The sequence below is a fragment of the Callorhinus ursinus genome, unplaced genomic scaffold (assembly GCF_003265705.2).
Source record: "Callorhinus ursinus isolate GAN/ISIS: 27379988/994484 unplaced genomic scaffold, GSC_fseal_2.0 scaffold80, whole genome shotgun sequence".
Taxonomy (NCBI): Eukaryota; Metazoa; Chordata; class Mammalia; order Carnivora; family Otariidae; genus Callorhinus; species Callorhinus ursinus.
In genome coordinates, this window is record NW_027397142.1 from 367,572 (window position 1) to 383,769 (window position 16,198).

General features: G+C 63.9%; 1 protein-coding gene across 1 annotated transcript in view; it reads left to right on the forward strand.

The window, feature by feature from the left end:
• The window catches only part of AGAP3 (ArfGAP with GTPase domain, ankyrin repeat and PH domain 3), a 55,285-nt gene that overhangs the window by 33,478 nt on the left and 5,609 nt on the right, over positions 1–16,198 (forward strand). Inside the window, exons 3-6 of the mRNA XM_073887507.1 lie at positions 1,207–1,299; positions 5,771–5,875; positions 11,411–11,579; positions 15,212–15,325. Coding sequence (XP_073743608.1) covers positions 1,207–1,299; positions 5,771–5,875; positions 11,411–11,579; positions 15,212–15,325 — 481 coding nt within the window. The remainder of the gene's footprint in view (positions 1–1,206; positions 1,300–5,770; positions 5,876–11,410; positions 11,580–15,211; positions 15,326–16,198) is intronic.

Below are 16,198 nucleotides of genomic sequence, written 5' to 3' on the forward strand. Positions count from 1 at the left end.
CCCGGGTCTCTGCCCTCACCAGTGCTGACCGACTCGTGCGGGGCTTGAGTATAACTTGCCAAAATCTTTATTCTTTCGATATTTGCAGATATGTGCCACTGTTTCCAACTTTTCATCAACAAAAAGGCCTTTCCAACTCCTTCCAAATTAGAAGACCAGGTGGTGACACACAGCACCTCTGGACATTCTCCCCTGTTCGGGGCCGGAGGCGGGCCGGGCCCTGGGACTGCTCTCAGATGAGAAGCGGCCGCCGTGCTCCCCACTCCAGAGACCCACAGGAACCTTTGTAACTAACCCCCACCCCCAGGGAAGGCTAGGAACGCTGGAGCCCGCGGCTGGGGGCTGCCGGGGGACCAGGCCCGGCTGGACGCGCTGCGCCAGGCTCGCTGCACCAAGAAGAAGGGAGCTCGGCCCCACGCCCGGCGCCGGGCCAGCGCGACATGGGCCCAGAGGGGCGGGGGCGTGCAAGCGCTCGAGGGTCCGAGCGCCCGCCCGGCCCAGCTGCTCCTGGGGGGAGCTTTCCCGCCCCTCCCCCCCTCCGCTCCTTCCTGCATGGACTTCTGCCGTTCCTGCTCCGCTCCGGATGCCACCGCCACCGCTGCGCGCTTGCCTTTCCCCCTCTTGGCCTCCCCATTTCCTAGGATCCGCATTGGGGCGGGCTCTGCCCCAGGAGCCTGGCAGGGGCGCAGGGCCTCTTCTGGCCTCTCTCCTCTCTCTCTCCATCCACTGTGCCCCTCGGGCCTCGCCGACCGTGCTCGGTGCAACGTGCCGTTTGGTGTCCGTGCCGCAGACGGGCCACTGCCCGCTCACTTCTGGACTTTGCTGTTCCCCCGGTTATCGTGCCCCATGCTCCCCGCCATCCCTCAGCCCCACCGTCCACCTCTCCTCGCCCCCTCCCTTCTCGTAGGCCCCAGCCCCTGGGCTGCGCGCTCCTCGCGCCCTCGGTATGTTCCGTGTCCTTGCTCTTCTGTAAGGGGCGGGCCTGGCTCAGTGAACTTTGCTGCTCTGTACGGTGCCGTGTGTAAGAATAAACCCATTGGAATACTCGTGGTCTCCGTTCCTTCCCAGTCCCGCCGCCCCGGCCCTGCCCCACTGCTAGGGCCTGCCCAGGAGGAGGGTGGAGGGGAGGGCAGGGGAATCCAGGCGGGCTGCTGTCCCCCCGTGGGCCCTGCGCCCTTTTAACACGCCTCTTCTTTTCTCTTTCAGTCTCGAAAGGGCGCCGACTTGGACAGAGAGAAGAAGGCTGCCGACTGCAAGGTGGACAGCATCGGGAGCGGCCGGGCCATCCCCATCAAACAGGTCAGCACTCCTTTCCCCTGTGGCCCGAGAGCGGTGGGGATGAGGGATGAGGCCCAGGGAACACCGTAGGTGGGCCTTTCCTTCCGGCCCCTTAGCCGACCTGAATGCTTCACCCGACAGAGGTTCTCCTGCTAAGGACAGACCTCCAGGAAGCCTGCCCCCCACCCCCGCGGCCGGAGCAGTCCCTCCGCGGGCCCTGCCCATTCCTGCTCGCCGCCACCAGGGGGCAGCAGAGAGCCGCCGGCCCCGCTCAGCCGCTCTCCCGCAGTGCTTCAGGCGTCGGGCAGCCGGCCTACCTGTCCCGTTCCCAGAAAGGAACTCCCAGAAGAGGGCCCTGAGGGGCACACACTGAGAGGCACGCTGAGGGCTGCTCCTGCCCGGGGCTCGTTGGTGCAGGTTTCTCCGTGGGAGCCTCTGTTCCCTGGAAAAGCTGAGTTGAGCTGCCCCGCGTCCTGGGTGCCTCCTTGCCCAGTCTGCCTGGCAGGGCTGGGCCTCCGGAAGCTTGGAGCTTCCCAGACCCTCTGGGTGGGTCCCTGTGCTGGGAGAAGACCTTGAACGCGGCAGGGCGTCCTTGTGCAGGAACGGTGGCGTGTTGGGCAGCTGTAAGGCTGCTGAGCCAGACGGGTGGAGCCGGGAGGTGTCTGTGGAGCTCAGGCAGAAGCCTGCTGGCTGACCCGCCCGGGAGGACAGCGGCAGGGGCTTGGCGATCAGGACCCTGGGCCCGGCCCAGATATTCGCAGGAGGTGGTGGTTAGACATGGCATGTTTCTAGGGACTGTGGTGTCTGTCAGGTTTTGACTACAGAGGAGACTGGGGTGGCCAGGTCACTGGAGCTCGGCCAGGCCAGGGCCCCGTGGACAGGGTTTGGCCCTCCAGGCTGGGCCTTCTGGGGCCCGTGGGCAGCCTGGCAGGATTCCTGTGTTAAAGTGGGATTCTGACGCCGCCGCAGGGAAGGTCTACGTAGAACGGAGAGCCCGGAAAGGGGGTCGGGGTCCCAGAGGGCAGGTGGGGAGCCATCTGTTGCTCCCGGTCCTGTGTCTCTGCTTCGGCCCTCCGCTGGAATGTCATCCCACGGGGCCTGGCAGAGGCGGCTGTAGCAGGATCACCTCCGGGGAGGCCAGGGGCAGCGGCCAGTCTCCTCGTCTGGCTGGGTGTCTGGGTGCAGAATCAGAGCCCACGCACCTGTTGATGGTGTGATTGTGTGGCTCTGGGGCGGTGCAAACTGCGCCTCCCTGGGGGCCGCTCACCAGGCAAGGCGGATGTGCCCCACAGAGGCCCGTCACTCTCTGCTTTGGGGGCAGGTACTTTCTGAGCCTGATGCGCACACGTAAACATTTAATACATAAAAGAACACTTTCTCCAGGGTCTTTACTTTGAGATAAGGATAGCCCCAAATGCCTCCTTCCTGTTTGGGGTGCAGGCTAATTTGTCACTTCCCGGAATCCCCCACATGGAGGGGAGGGAGCGCTGGAGGATGGGGCTGGAGCCCTGCGAGCTTGCACCTGGGGCTCTGGTCCAGCCCCGGGTCAGCTGGGTCGCCTGGCTGGTACAGGCCGCTAAACCTCAGGGAGCCCCTGTAGGAGCGGACCCTGCCAGGAAGGAAGCCGAGCGAGCTCCTGGGCCACAGCGGGCTCCTGCAGGGCACTCGGGGTGTACTTGCATGGAGGTGGGGGCCGTCCACGCTCTAGGTTCCCCCGCCCCGTGGCCCTGCCTGGCGCTTCCCCCCAACCTCCAGCTGCCCAGGACTGGTGTGGCCCCTCTCCTTCCCGCCCTCATGTCACGGTCTCCCCGTCCCCTTCGTTCTCCGCCCCCCCCCACTCCTGCTGGGAGTGGAGATTGCATTTCAGCTGCCATTTGCATTCCCAATCAATCCGGACTCCGCAATTAAGCCGGCTGGCGGAGCTGGGAGGGAGGCGGCGGCAGAACGGGTCCTCTGGGGGCTGGCGCCTCCGCACCGCTCCCATTCCGCCCCAGATTGCTTCCTGCTCCGCTGGGCGCAGCCGGGCCGGCCAGGGAGGGGAGCAGGAACCCCTGTAGCTCGTCTCCCTCCTCGGAGGGCAGGATGCAAGGGAACGGGAGGAGCCGGGTAGGCAGGCCTCTCACCAGCCTGGCCTTCTGTGCTCGGTCCGCGTCCGGGCGCGGGCGGGCAGGTGCGAGGCAGGCCGGGGGCGCGAGTGGGCGGCAGGCAGGTCGAGTCCCTGGCCAGCCGCGCTCGCTTTCCTCCTCCCGGTCCTCCCACACCCCTGCTGACGGCGCGCTCGCTCACTCGCGAGCTCGTTGGTGCCAGGCCAGGGCTCCCCTGCTTCCTCCAGGCCCGAGGCCCAAGTGAAGGAGGGGCCCGAGTGCTGGGCAGGAGAGGGTTCCGTCCCAGGCCGGCCCCCTGCGCCTCCTGACCCTGATTCCCTGCTTGGAAGAGGGAGGAATCCCCGCATGTGAGTCCACTCTCCCTACCTGGCCGGGAACGTGAGGCCCAGGCAGGTAACGGGACTTGTTTGATGTGGAGGGCTAGTTGGTGGCAGATGTGGGAGCAGAGCTGGGCTTCCCTTTCCCATGACCCGGAGCCGGACCTGGACCCAGGAGGGAAGGGCTCCAACGTGGGGAAGATGCACGGTCCGGCGAGGGAGAGCAGGGCTCCGGTGGGAAGGATCTGAGAACAGAGGCTAGTGTGGAACCCCCTCTGAAGGCCGGGGGCTGTGGGAGACGGGGAAGAGAGGAGCAGGTGAGCTGGCCACAGCAGCCATCTTCCCAGCCCTTCTGGAGGGCACAGGGTGAGACTGGGGACTGCCTTCTCCAGAATCTGGCTGTTGGTCCTGAGGGGTGTTGTCTGCAGTCAGGGGAGAGGGAGCAGCTGAACTCTTGCCTTGTTCCTGGCCTGGGAGCGGGTGGATACCATGCCCGGAAGCAGGTCACTGAGGCTCATTTGCAGACCACAGGGCAGGGCTCTGCCTTCTGGAATGTTCCACACGGTCTAGTGACGGTCCCGTTAATACCACTTGTCTTCAGATGCCGCTTGTGAGGATGGGTCTCTCATGCTGATGGGGACCAGGTCGTAGACTGTGTCCTTAGGTGACCCGGGACTCCTTAACTCGATCTCATGTGGCCGCACCTCCCACGGCGGCATCTGTCTTTTGGGGGTGGCGGGATGAGGGAGATAGGGAAAGGAAGGAGTGGTAGTAAGGATGCTAAACATCTGTTGAAAGGTGGGAGACTCTCAGCTCTGTCTTGGTTCCTTCGGGGCAGATCGGGCAGGAAGTCCCAGCGGCGTGTTGGCTTACCTCCTCCCTTTAGGACTGAGCCTTCTCTTCGGAAAAACTTGGGAAGTGAGAGAGAATCGGGGTTTACCCTGCACCCTTGGGCCCCAGGACCCTAGCTGATGCTGTTTCTTCACACTTGAGTCTCTTTACCCCTGTTTTCCTCCTGGTCTTAGGGCAGGGCCTCCATTCCTCAAGGAGGAGCCGTTACAAAGCCACATCTTCGAGTTCCCTCTTTCTGGTCCCCACTGGGGTGGACTCCGGGTGCTTCCTCTGCTCTCCCCTAGCCTCTGCTGGTCCTGACTCCTCCCCGCTGGAGCTCCTCCTGTGTGGCTCTCCCCTCGGAGGAGTTTTGTCTGGGAACCTCCAGCAAATCCCGCTTCTACTCAGCCCTCCTGCATGTGGGGCAGGGGGGCTCCTGGGGGTGATGCTGGTCCTGAGAAGCTGCCACAGAGACCTGTTCATGGCACTTGCTCCCCTCCCTGACCCCAGCTCCTGTCCTCAGCCATTGTCCTGTGCTGTCTGTCGTTTCGGGGAGAGAGCCAGAGGTGGGCGAGGGCGTCTTTGGCGGTATCCCTAGAGGAAGGCGAAGGCCACCCTTGGGTCTTCCCTGTGGCCTTCCTCTCTCAGCCCACAGCCCTTTCAGCATCTTTGACGGCGCCCGTCAGCTGGCTTCTCCCAGCGCACCCACCAGACGTTTGCGGGGCGTCTGCTGTGTCCCAGGCACGGTCGCGGTGCTGAGGGTGTGTCCCTGAACAGAACACACGGACGGCCTTGCTCTCGCGGAGCTCGTGTTCATGCGCCCGCTCCTCTTCCCTCCACGCTGAATATCCCGTAGGCTTGCACAGAGAATCTGGTTGCTGAGCTCTGTGGTTGGGTCTCCACCCTGCCCGCCCCCAGGAGTCTGGGGCCTTCTAGGGACGGTTAGGGATTTCTGTCCTGTTCAGGCAGCCCTGGAGACCTGCGGGCAGGAGCATCACTGCCCTCTGACACCCTGCATCCTGGTGCTGGCATGGCCCCACGACTCCGGGGGATGCAGGGTCCATGGGCCTGGGGAGGGGGGGGCCCCCAGGCTGCTTCCTGGAGGACGGTCAGGGGTAGCCGCGGCTTCCGTCCTTTGTAGCCTCTGCACTTAGACGAGGCCGGGGGATGGAGGATGGGGTTACCTGGTGTCACCGTGACCTTCTCTGGGCCTGTCTCTGACCCAGCCTCTGTCCTCAGGGCATCCTGCTGAAGCGGAGCGGCAAGTCCCTGAACAAGGAGTGGAAGAAGAAGTACGTGACGCTCTGTGACAACGGGCTGCTCACCTACCACCCCAGCCTGCACGTGAGTCCGCGGGAGGCCTGGGCCGCCGGAAGAGCTGCAGACGCGGAGGGGCGGACCGTAGGAGGAAGGGAAGCAGCCTTGACACGTTCAGACGGACTGGCCCTTCAGAAAGGCCCCCGCCGTGGTGGCCCGGGGACCGCCCAGACCGCAAGGCGCAGGCCCGGGCTGAGCGCGCACATCCCCGCAGAGCTCCGTGGTGGCTGAGTCCGTCGGCGAGAGCTCGGCCCCGGGGATGGCTGCCTCTAGGCCAGGCTGCCGCGCCCCTCACGTCCTCCAGCCCACGCGCTCTGTGTTTGCAGAGCTGGACTGGGCCCGTTTACGTGGAATTGTCAGAGTTCGGGGTGCCAGTGGTGGCCAACCAGTTGTTTTGGGGGGAGCCACGTCGGCGGGGGGGGGACATCCCTGGTTTCCTGGGCCTGAGGTGACAGAGAGCCGGGGGGGCCGTTCAGCCAGGGCTGCCTGGAAGGGCACGGGTCCTCTTAGGAAGGGGAGCCTGGGGGTGGAGGTGTCTGGAGGGGGTGGGGTGTGGTGACGGCAGAGTGGCCCTTGTGGCAGCCCCTCCCCACACTGCGTGGCTGCAGCGCACAGCTGTCACCAGAATCCATCTCTGTCACCGCCCCACTGTGGGGCTAATGAGTTCTCCTGCGCAGCCCCTCAAGCACAGCACGTGAGCCAGCCCGGGAGCCCGGGGCCTGCCTCCGAATCTGCACAAGGTGTCCGGGCGGCCCGACCTGGGAGGCGCTGGGGTCCACGGTGCCTGCCCTAACCGGGGCCCGAGAGCACCTCCCGGTCAGCCCTGCCGAGAAGATGCACCGGGGCCTGGCTCGGGGGGAGCCGGCGGGCCCCTGCTTCTCATCAGGACGGAGCCCGGCCTTGCCCTCTTGGGCTTCTCCCTGTCTGACTCCTCGGACGCTGGCCCTTCCCCCCTTAGCTCGGGGACCACCACTAGTTGGACTGTGCCCCCTGCCGCCTCATTCTCTGCAGGGTGGGAGGTGGTGCCAGGGTACTGGGCGGGGGGGGGGGGGGCACACCCGGTGCCCTTGTGCATCTAGTCCAAAGGCTCCTTGGCCCTACTCCACCGGCCACCTCGTGCGCAGACCTGGTCCTGCTGCTGAGTCAGTGCGGGGCAGCAAGACACAGGTGTCTTAGGAAGTCCCGGGGCATCCTGCAGGTTCAGGGCCTTTGCACCAGGAAGACGGCAGAGCCACGGTGCTGCCAGCTAAGGCGGGCCGCCATGCGCATTCACAGGCCAGCCTCGTGCCTCCGACCTCCCAGCTGTCCGTCCTGCCCCCCCTGCCCCCCCGCCCGTCCCCCTCTACCCCAGGCAAGATGCACTGGTTCTCCTCAGGCAGTGTCTTGCCAGTGGAGCCGGGAACGAGCCTGTTGGGAGCACCCCGGCTTCCCCCCGCCCCCGTGTTGGGGTGGCCTTGCCTATCCCCCTTCGCTGCAGCCGTGCCCGTTCTTTCTGCTCTGTGCTGCTCGAGCTGTGCTGTGTCCCTTCTTCCTGTCCCCACGCCTCAGATGATGGAGGAAGCCCAGTATGGAGGAGAGGGACGGGAAGGGAGTCTCAGGATGTGGGGGACGGTGTCGGGTGGTTGGGTTGGGTTTGGGTTTGGGAAGAGAAGGTAAAGGCTTGAGCGAACGCTGCTTTTATGCTCAGCCATCTAGAGAGCCGAAGCGTGGTGGCTTGGCTGGATCATTAAAGTCGCCCAGCCGGTGGCTGAGCTAATACCTGGACCCATGACTTTGACTCGAAGCATGACACAGGTGGTTCTGCACCGTGCCCAGAGCACCTCTTTTCCAGACTAGCCGAGAAAGTGACTGGAGAGTTTACGTCCAGGCAAGTGTGGCCTAGACTGTTGTCAAGGAGGACGGAGCTCTGAGTAGCTCAGACGCCCTTCCAGCTTGTTGAACCGAGTGCACTTGGGTGCGTTCAGGGGCCGGGGACAGGGTCTGGGTGCCAGGGGCTCAGCTCGCCACTGGCTGTCCGTGGCTCTGGCGTCAACAGGTAGGTCTTCCTGGCACACGAGAAGCCGGGAGGCCCTGGCCCCTGAGGGGAGCAGCGGCCCTGCCCTGTGGATGCTTCTCTTCCCGGCGGGAGACACGGATCGGATCGGGAAAGCCTGGGAGGGTGAGAGGAGGAGCACGGGTCATCCCGTGCTGCTGCGGGAGCAGGGTTGAGTCTACCACCAGCCGCCAGCCGCGGCTCTTCGCTCCGTCCGCCCCTCTCGCTTCCTGACATTCTCTCCTCCCTGCCGCCGCGCCCGCTGTTGCTGCCTTCCCTGCCCTCTCTTTCCCAAGTGGTGCCCCCCCCCCCGCCCAGCTTCCTGGGAGGTTCCCTCCCGCTGGGCAGCTGTGCCCCAGGAAGGGCCGTCGGGTCACCCCCGAGGTGCACACAGCACTCACAGCTTCGCCTGCTGCCATCGCAGGGACGGCTCCTGCCCATGACCACAGGAAGGGCTGCCGGGCAGGCCTCAAGCCTTACCACCGCACCCCCCCGCCGCCTGGCCCAAGAGAGCCCGCCCCAGCCTCCCCCATTTTGCAGCCAGCGGAGCCATTCACACAATCACCTTCTGTTAATTCTATCTGCAACATCAATTAAATTGTTTGTAGAAACTAATTGAATGTGGCTTAATCACACATCTTAATAGCTTTCCACGCTCTGAACTCGTTGTTAATTCCAGTAATAAAACGAGATGAGAACGCTGGCTGGGTAATTAGCGAGGAGGCTGGGGAAGAAATTGCCGTTTGATGGCGGATAATAAAGGCGGCCGTGGTGACCGCTCTCCTGAGCCGCCGCTGCCGCCGCGCTCCCCATTCTGCTGACGGAGGCAAACGCCGGCGCTGTGCCCCTGACGTCCCCGTCCCCGCTCCGTGCGCTCCGTCTGCCGGCCTGGTGCTGGAGCTGGCCTGGCCCAGGGCTCGGCGCCCCGGGGGCGGGGGGGGGGGGGCGGGCCGGCCCGCGGGGGGGGGGGGGGCCCCCGGGGGGGGGGGGAGGGGGGGGGACAGGCCCCTCGCGTCGGTTTCTGGCTCCTCGGCCCTGAGCGGAGTCCCTGCGTGCGACTTGGGTTCTTGGTGTGAGGTCCGCGTCTCCATGTCCCAGCCGGGGCATCCCGGGGCCGTCACGCGGCCTGAAAACTGTTGCAGCTGCCCTGACCTCCTTGTGAACTAGAGCAGCCCGCGCCCCTCCCCCAGGAGAGGGACCGCAGCTGTGCCTTCGGCCCAGCCAGCTGTTGACAGTTGTCGGAACAGCCAATCCACGATGCGACCGTGTGCGGGGACCCGGGACGGGTGCGCGCAGAAGCCGAGTCCGGGGGACCTCGGGCCCAGGGCCGTGAGGCTGATGCCGGACGCTGGTGGCCCAAAAGCAAGACGGCAGGGCCAGCGGTGACCGGGTGGGGGGCTGAGTTTGCTGGAAGATGGACGGCTGGGGGGGACGCGGCAGGGCTGGGCAGGAAAGGAGGTCCCGGGTTTCTTTTTTCCCCTGGGCACCAGGGCGAGGCTTCGCTGAGCAGAGTGGGGGTGAGAGCTTGTCACGGGGGTCCTCCTGTGGGTGGAGACCGCTCCTCCAGACTTCTCGGATGTCGTTCTGTGGCTCTGAGACATGAAGCAGGGTGTGCCCGAGGCTGGGCACCTGGCACCTTTCCTCACGGTGGCAGCAGGTCGGTGCGGGGGGTGGGGCACAGACACAGCCCAGAGCAGCATGGAAGGGAGCTCCGCCTTGGGTGCAGGCTGCTGGGGGCTGCCCCTCCCCCGTGCCCGGCTAGGCCCCGCTGTCCTTCGGAAGGGCCGCTCGGAGAGGAGAAGGCAGCTACGGGCCTGGCCGGGCCTCACTGCAGCTGGACGTGGCCGGTGAGGCCCGCGTGCTCACGTCCCCACGGGTCCCCCCTCCCCGATGACGCACCTCGGAAGTGAGTCTGGCACTGGGTGCTGCTTGTTCTCGCTCCTCTTCCTGACTGGAAACTTGCACGTTCTCGTGGCTGCTTGGGGCCGGGGGACCCCTTTCTACCTGATGTTCTCTTGGTCATTCCCAGAGTGAGGGCCAGCCCTAAACCCCCGGTCTGCCCCCCACCGGCTCTCTCAAGCGGGGCACACTGGCCCTTTTCCCTGAAGCTGAGGGTGACAAGAAGTCAGATGTCCCGAAGCGGGTGAAGGCACGAGGCCTGGGGGCTGGACGGCGGGGACCGTGTCTCGGGGAAGCGCTCTGACGGCTGCTCCCGAAGGGAGGAGAAGAGCAGGTCGGAGTCTACTCCGGGGAACTCCAGAGTTCAGCTGGCACCCCCCCAACCCGGATTCTGCTCTCTGGAAGGAGCGGTGGCCACCTTTTATCAGGGACGTTAGCTGGGAACTGCTGAGGAACTTGCTGGCGGTAGAAGCAAGGAAATGGGAGGTAGCCGTCGGGAAGGAGACAGCAGAAGCAGTGGGGAGAGCTCGGGCCCTGGCTAGGCTCGGTGTTAAAGCAGGAAGCTAAAGGGCCGCGGCCGGGCTCTGCTCTGTGGCCCCCACGTTACCGCTCCACCGTGGGACTCCCAGGCCAATGTCAAGATGGCAGGAGTGGGGTGGGGGGGGGGCAAGGCACTGAGTGGCTCCCACTCTCAGCGGCCCTCCGGGTGCTGACCTGAGATAGGCATGAGTGCCTGGGCCCGGGACATCTGCCGTCAGTGCGCAGCCCTGGGAATCCACAGAGCCTGGGCTCGAGTCTGTTTCTACCACCGTCCGACGGTGTGACCTTGGGCAGATTAACCTTTGTAAGCCTCCGTTCCTTCAACTGCAAAGCGGCCCTGGTGCGTGAGCGATGATCTGCAGCTGTGGGGCATGAGTGCCTGGCCCCGTTGGATGGGCAGGTGGTGTGGTGGCATGATGACAGTGGTTATTGTTCCTTTGCTCGTCAGGTGCCCCCTAGTATCTGTGGAACCGTGGACCGGTCTCTATACTCTTAAGGCTTCTTTTTAACTGTTTTAACATATTTATCATCAGGCACCGTTGTCAGGATCGAGGACTGTTCTAGGCTTTAAGGGTTCCCCGTGCCGCAGTGGTGGTGAGAGCTTCTGAAACCAGGGCTGAAGCCCTCGGTGATGCGCCACCCAGAGCTCAGGGCGGCCCAGCCGTCTGCGTCCTTTGGACTTTGTCAGTTCCTCTCCTGGCCATGCAGGCCTGCTCTTCCCGAATCCCACTTTGGTCCTGTACTTGGCCTTGTTCGCGTTGCCCCCTGAGCTCTTTCCTAAAGGAGCCCTGCGCCTCAGCTCTGGGCTCCACGCCCTTCTCTCTCCCCTGCTCCTGCCCCCTGCTGACTGAGTCCCCCCAGAGCTGCATTTGGTCCCCAGTAGATTGGGTGTCACCCACGTCTGGTGGGTGGGTGGGAAGCCTGGGGGCTTCACTGCCCTGCTTTTCAGAACTTGAGCTTTCCCTCCTTCCTTTCTCGCGGCACAGGGGGGAGAGACGTTCGAGTTGGCGGGTCAGTGCCAGAGACAAAGTGCGGCCGAAGAGGGATCTGCCCTAACGCATGTTTGTCTGTTTTGTCCCCATGGCCCTTAGGATTACATGCAGAACATCCACGGCAAGGAGATTGACCTGCTGCGGACCACAGTAAAGGTGCCAGGAAAGCGCCTGCCCCGCGCCACCCCTGCCACAGCCCCAGGCACCAGCCCCCGGGCCAACGGACTGGCCCTGGAACGGAGTAACGCACAGCTGGGTGGGGGCGCAGGTGAGGTGGCTGGTGGCGGTAGGGGTGGGGGGGTGCCTTTCTCTGCGGGATCGGGGAGTGCGGTTATGGAGGCCCATGGGGGGAGGCGCTGTGGGGCTTCACTCTTCCCCAGCCTGGGTCCTCGGGGCTCCAGACGTGCTTGCCACGCAGAGTCCTGCTCAGCTAAGTGCGTTTGCCCAAGTGCTGCCCTCTTGGGAGCTGGTAGAGGGAGTGGCGGGTGATTTGGAGATCAGGGTGGGGCCAGACAGCCTGGAGCTGACGGGTGCTAGCAGCGGTCCTGGGACCGTTTCTCCTCAGCTGGAGCCAACCAAGGCAGGTGTTGGTGAGAACGGGATCTCTAGCGCACGTAGCCAGCGTCTCAACCAAGCACGCCGCGGTGGGGGGGTGGGGGTACAGCTGGAAGGGCACGCGGCTCCCTGGAGTTCACCCGGCGAACGCCCTCGGGTCTGCAGTGAGAGGTAGGGTCTTTGCTCAGAGAGGACTGAGCTTAGAGAGAAGCCGGAAGCCAAGCAGACTCTGCCACGAGTCTGGCGGTGTGGGAAGGAGAGCTAGAGGCTGAGAGAGCCTGAACTTGAGGCGTGGCAGCTTCTCCTTGACCAGTGTTCACCTTTCCGGATGACACTGAGAGTTCAGGTGAATGATGCTTATGTTTGTTTCTGTCCCCGGCTCTGTCTGCCTCCCTAGGCCTCTGTGGCCACAGTGTGGCTCCCAAGCCACACTGCTGTCCCTCCCAAGTCCCCGTGCCCCAGATCTGCCTTGGCTTCTGGACCCTCATTCCCAAGACTTCACTCTCCCTGATGTTGTCCTAGATGACTGGATCTCCTTTTCCTTGGACCTAGAAATAGCTACTTAAGATGCTGTCCTGCTCTCCTAGGGGCTGCCAGTGTGTCCCTGCCCCAGGGGGTGCTCTGCTTATTCACAGTCATAGGCTGATGCAGATTCAGTGGACGGGGCTGGGTACGAAGTCCCTGGGATGGATGGAACAGACCCCAAAGATTTGCCCCCCTCAAAATGCTGATGACCCGCATTGAGCAGCTCCGGGTCCAGAGAAGGCGGCCAGCCGATGGCCTCCTGAGGGTGCTCCTTGTTGGAGGCACACGAGCACTCTGCACCCCGGCCCTGTGGCCCGTGTGCAACCCCCGCTGACCAGTCTGGGGGCACGGGGAGGGGCTGCCGTCTGCTGATTGAGATGTGCGCCAGATGCAGTAGATCTACTCTAGGTCAGGCCCGTTTTGCGGCTCCGTGAAGTTGAGAGATTATCCCCGTTTGATGGACGAGGAAACGAAGGCTCAGCGAGATTCAGTAACTTGTCTGTAAAATTCCACAGTAAGTGGTAGAGCTGGGATTTGAACCTGAGTGTGCCTGACTTGAAAAGCCACCCCGAGCTCAGAGAGAAGCCCCGAATTGTGCAGAGGGAGAGCTCCAGTGGACTAAGGCACGAAGCTAAGGAGCAAGGCACCCAGCCGGGGCCGGCGGGGGGGGGGGGGGGGGGGCGGTGCCGAAAGCCTCCTGTGGGGATGCACTGGGGGGAGGGGTCGAATGGCAAAAAACGGCAGGCCCCGGGCTGCCCTTGGCGCTCTGCGCAGAGAGCTAGGTCGGGGCTGCTGGGAAATCACTGGTGAGCAGGGGCAGGGGGGCCGGGCATCAGCCAGGGGCCCTGAGCTCTCCTGGAGCTGCGTGCACAGTGAGAGGCGGCCTCTGAGCTGGCGTGGGGTTCCTCGGATCCTACAGAGGAGGAGAAAGTATCAGTACTCTGAAAGGTCGGGGGGAGCCTTTCCTTGAAGTCAGGTAGCAGGACGGGGCTCTTTCCCCAAAGGGAGAGAAACCGTGAGACACTCCGTCCTGTCACAGTCCCGGGCCCTCCTAGCCTTCCCCTGGCGGGCGGAGGTGCACTCACCCACGGACACTCGCTTGGCATCACCAGAGCACACGGACGGGCGTTTACCCAAGCCCGTGTCCCCTCCACTGCACGCTGACACCGACCTCATGCACACTCACACATGTCTCCCGCTCACCGGGCGATGTTAACATCTCATTATCTTTGTTACTGTAATTACATTATCCGCTGCTTTATGCAGAATTATCCTCCGAGGACTAATTGATGGCTCCATGTTTAATTCATTAATCATTAGCATCAAATTCGACAATTACAGTGCACACTGATTGTGGGATTGCAGGCGTAATGAGGGGAGAATTAACAAAGAAAAGGGAAAGCACTTTCCCTCCCTCGGGGTTTTGAGTTGGGGGGCTTGGGGAGGAAGTGGGGCCCGTGATGGCTTTGGGTGGGGCTCGGGATGAGGCAGGGATGAGATTTGGAACCCAGGAGGGGGATGGAAGCAGGACACGGGTGGGGAGAAGCAAGGTCTCTGAGAATTTTGGAACTGCGTCTGCCGCTCTGGAAGGTCTCCTGCCAGGGAGCCGAGGGCACCCCCAGGAAGGCTAAGCTGGCAGGGACCCGTCAGGCCGAGTGCGAGGGGGCGGGGCTCTGGAGAGGAAGTGCCAGCGCCTTGCCTCGAGGGGCTGGAGGTGGGATGGACTGGAGGGCAGTGTCGGCACCGCGCGTGGAACCCGTAAGCACTTGCTGTGTGTCTGGTCCTGACTTGGCTGCTAACGACCAATGCAAGAGAAACACAAAAGCTGCCTTCCACCTTCCGGCATCGTACTGTCCGCAGGGCGTTAGGGATGTCCGGCCTGCTTCTCTGCCTTCTAGTGGCTTCCGCCCGGACCTTGCATCCGTAGGCTTCCAGAAACCCCACCCATGTCCTCCCAGGACTGGTTTGCGGCTGAGTTTGCCCCCTGCGCTCTCCCACTTCTTCCCTGTCTCTGCCCCCTTACTACCGTCCCGCACCTGGGCCGCTCTCCCGCCTGGCGCTCAGGCACCTCGCGTCCGGCCCCGCCTGTCTCCAGCCTCGGTCCCCGTCCTCACGTGGACGGAGGTGAGAGGGCACTGGAGGCCCTTCGGTTGTCACAGGCTCGGAGGCCCGCAGCTGTCCCATGGGCGCTCTGCAAGGGACTGGGTGCTCGGGGAGGGAGCAGGGCAGCTCGGAGGGCACAGGCGGCCCAGCCTGCCCGGGCCTTGGCGCTCCTGGAGCCTCTGGTTTCCCTTGGCTCTGCCATTCTTCCCTGATGGGAAACGAAAGATTAATTTTCTCCAGCCCAACAGGATAATTACTAATACTAATTAGACATAATTACTTGAATCTGATACACTTATTTCTCGTCAGAATGGCACCAAAGCTGAGGCAAAGCAAATGGCATATGTGGACTAGAACGTGGGGTGCAGGGGCCTGATCCAGAGGGGAAGGGGGCTGGGGCTGGTGGCTAGACAAGGAGCGCTGCGGTGAGGGGTGTCAGTACCACATGCCCCCCTCTTCCGGCTCACAGGAAGGGGACTGAGACGCAGAGGGGGGTGAAGCGTGAGCCCGGCTGCCTCCTGAGGTGTTGTGGGGAGGGGCGGGGCCCACTTGAGGCCCCTCGGTCTCCAAGAAGCCTGGCCCAGTACCTGGTAAATCCAATTTTGGTCAGTATTCTGCTAGAATTTCTCAAGTTCTGCCTGTAGCGTTATTTTCAGGAAAGTCTGTGTACCCCTCCCCAGCCTCCCTTCCCAGTCTGACCCTTCCCCCCACCCCCAGGTGCCCCCTACTCCGCCAGCAACTCGGCCTGGGCTGGCCCTCGCCCCGAGGGGCTGCACCAGCGCTCCTGCTCTGTTTCCAGCGCCGACCAGTGGAGTGATGCCCTGCCCCCAGGTACGCAGGACCCTGTTAAGCGACACAGAGGAGGGCAGCCAGCGAGAGCGTCTGCAGCCTCTGCAGCCGGGGAGGCTGTGTTGGGATGGAGCCCAGGCCCAGGGGAGGGGCCCAGCAGAGCCTGCCAAGGCTTGTCGCAGCGTGCTGCAGGGCCAGTGCGGGGGGGTCTGAGAGATGGAGTCGGGCCTCTGTCCCTCCTCCGACAGCCGAAGGCGGCTTCCTGCCCCTCTGCCCCTTTGCTGTCCCCAGGCCCTGCTAGGGGCTGGCTGGTGCCGGAGACCTTCCCTCTGCTGCGTCTCTGCCCACCCACTGCTGTCCCTAGGCAGTGCTGGTGGCGGCTCCCGCATCCCCATCAGCCCCCTGCGCAGCCAGCTCATCAGCCTCACCGCGGGGCAGCAGTGGGTGGGCAGAGACGCAGCAGGGGGGGGGGGGGGGGGGGCGGCTGAGTAGGGAGGTCGGAGGCTGGGGGCTTTAAACACGTTCTGAAGGCAGCAACTTGCCTGCCACGGAGAGGGGGGTTCCTAGAGATAGGATCCGGGATCCAGAAAGGTAGTTTTCCCACCTGTGCCGCCTCCAGGGGGCTGAGGCCCCGTCCTGTCTAGCTGGTCAGAAATTCTGCCTCCTCTCTGTGCCATCCCACCCTCCCAACTGTCCTTGGCTCGTCTTCATTTTCTTCCCCTTTCGTCCATTTTTGTGCCTTGCCCTCACATCTCAACTCCTCCTTCCCCTTATTTTTCCTCCCTCTTCAGCGCCGCGCACGCACGCGCGCGCGCGCACACACACGCGCGCGCTGCCCCCCCTCTTCCCCCCTTTCTTCCCCCCCTTTCTCCCCCCTTCTTCCCCCCCTTTCTTCCCCCCTTCTTCCCCCCCTTT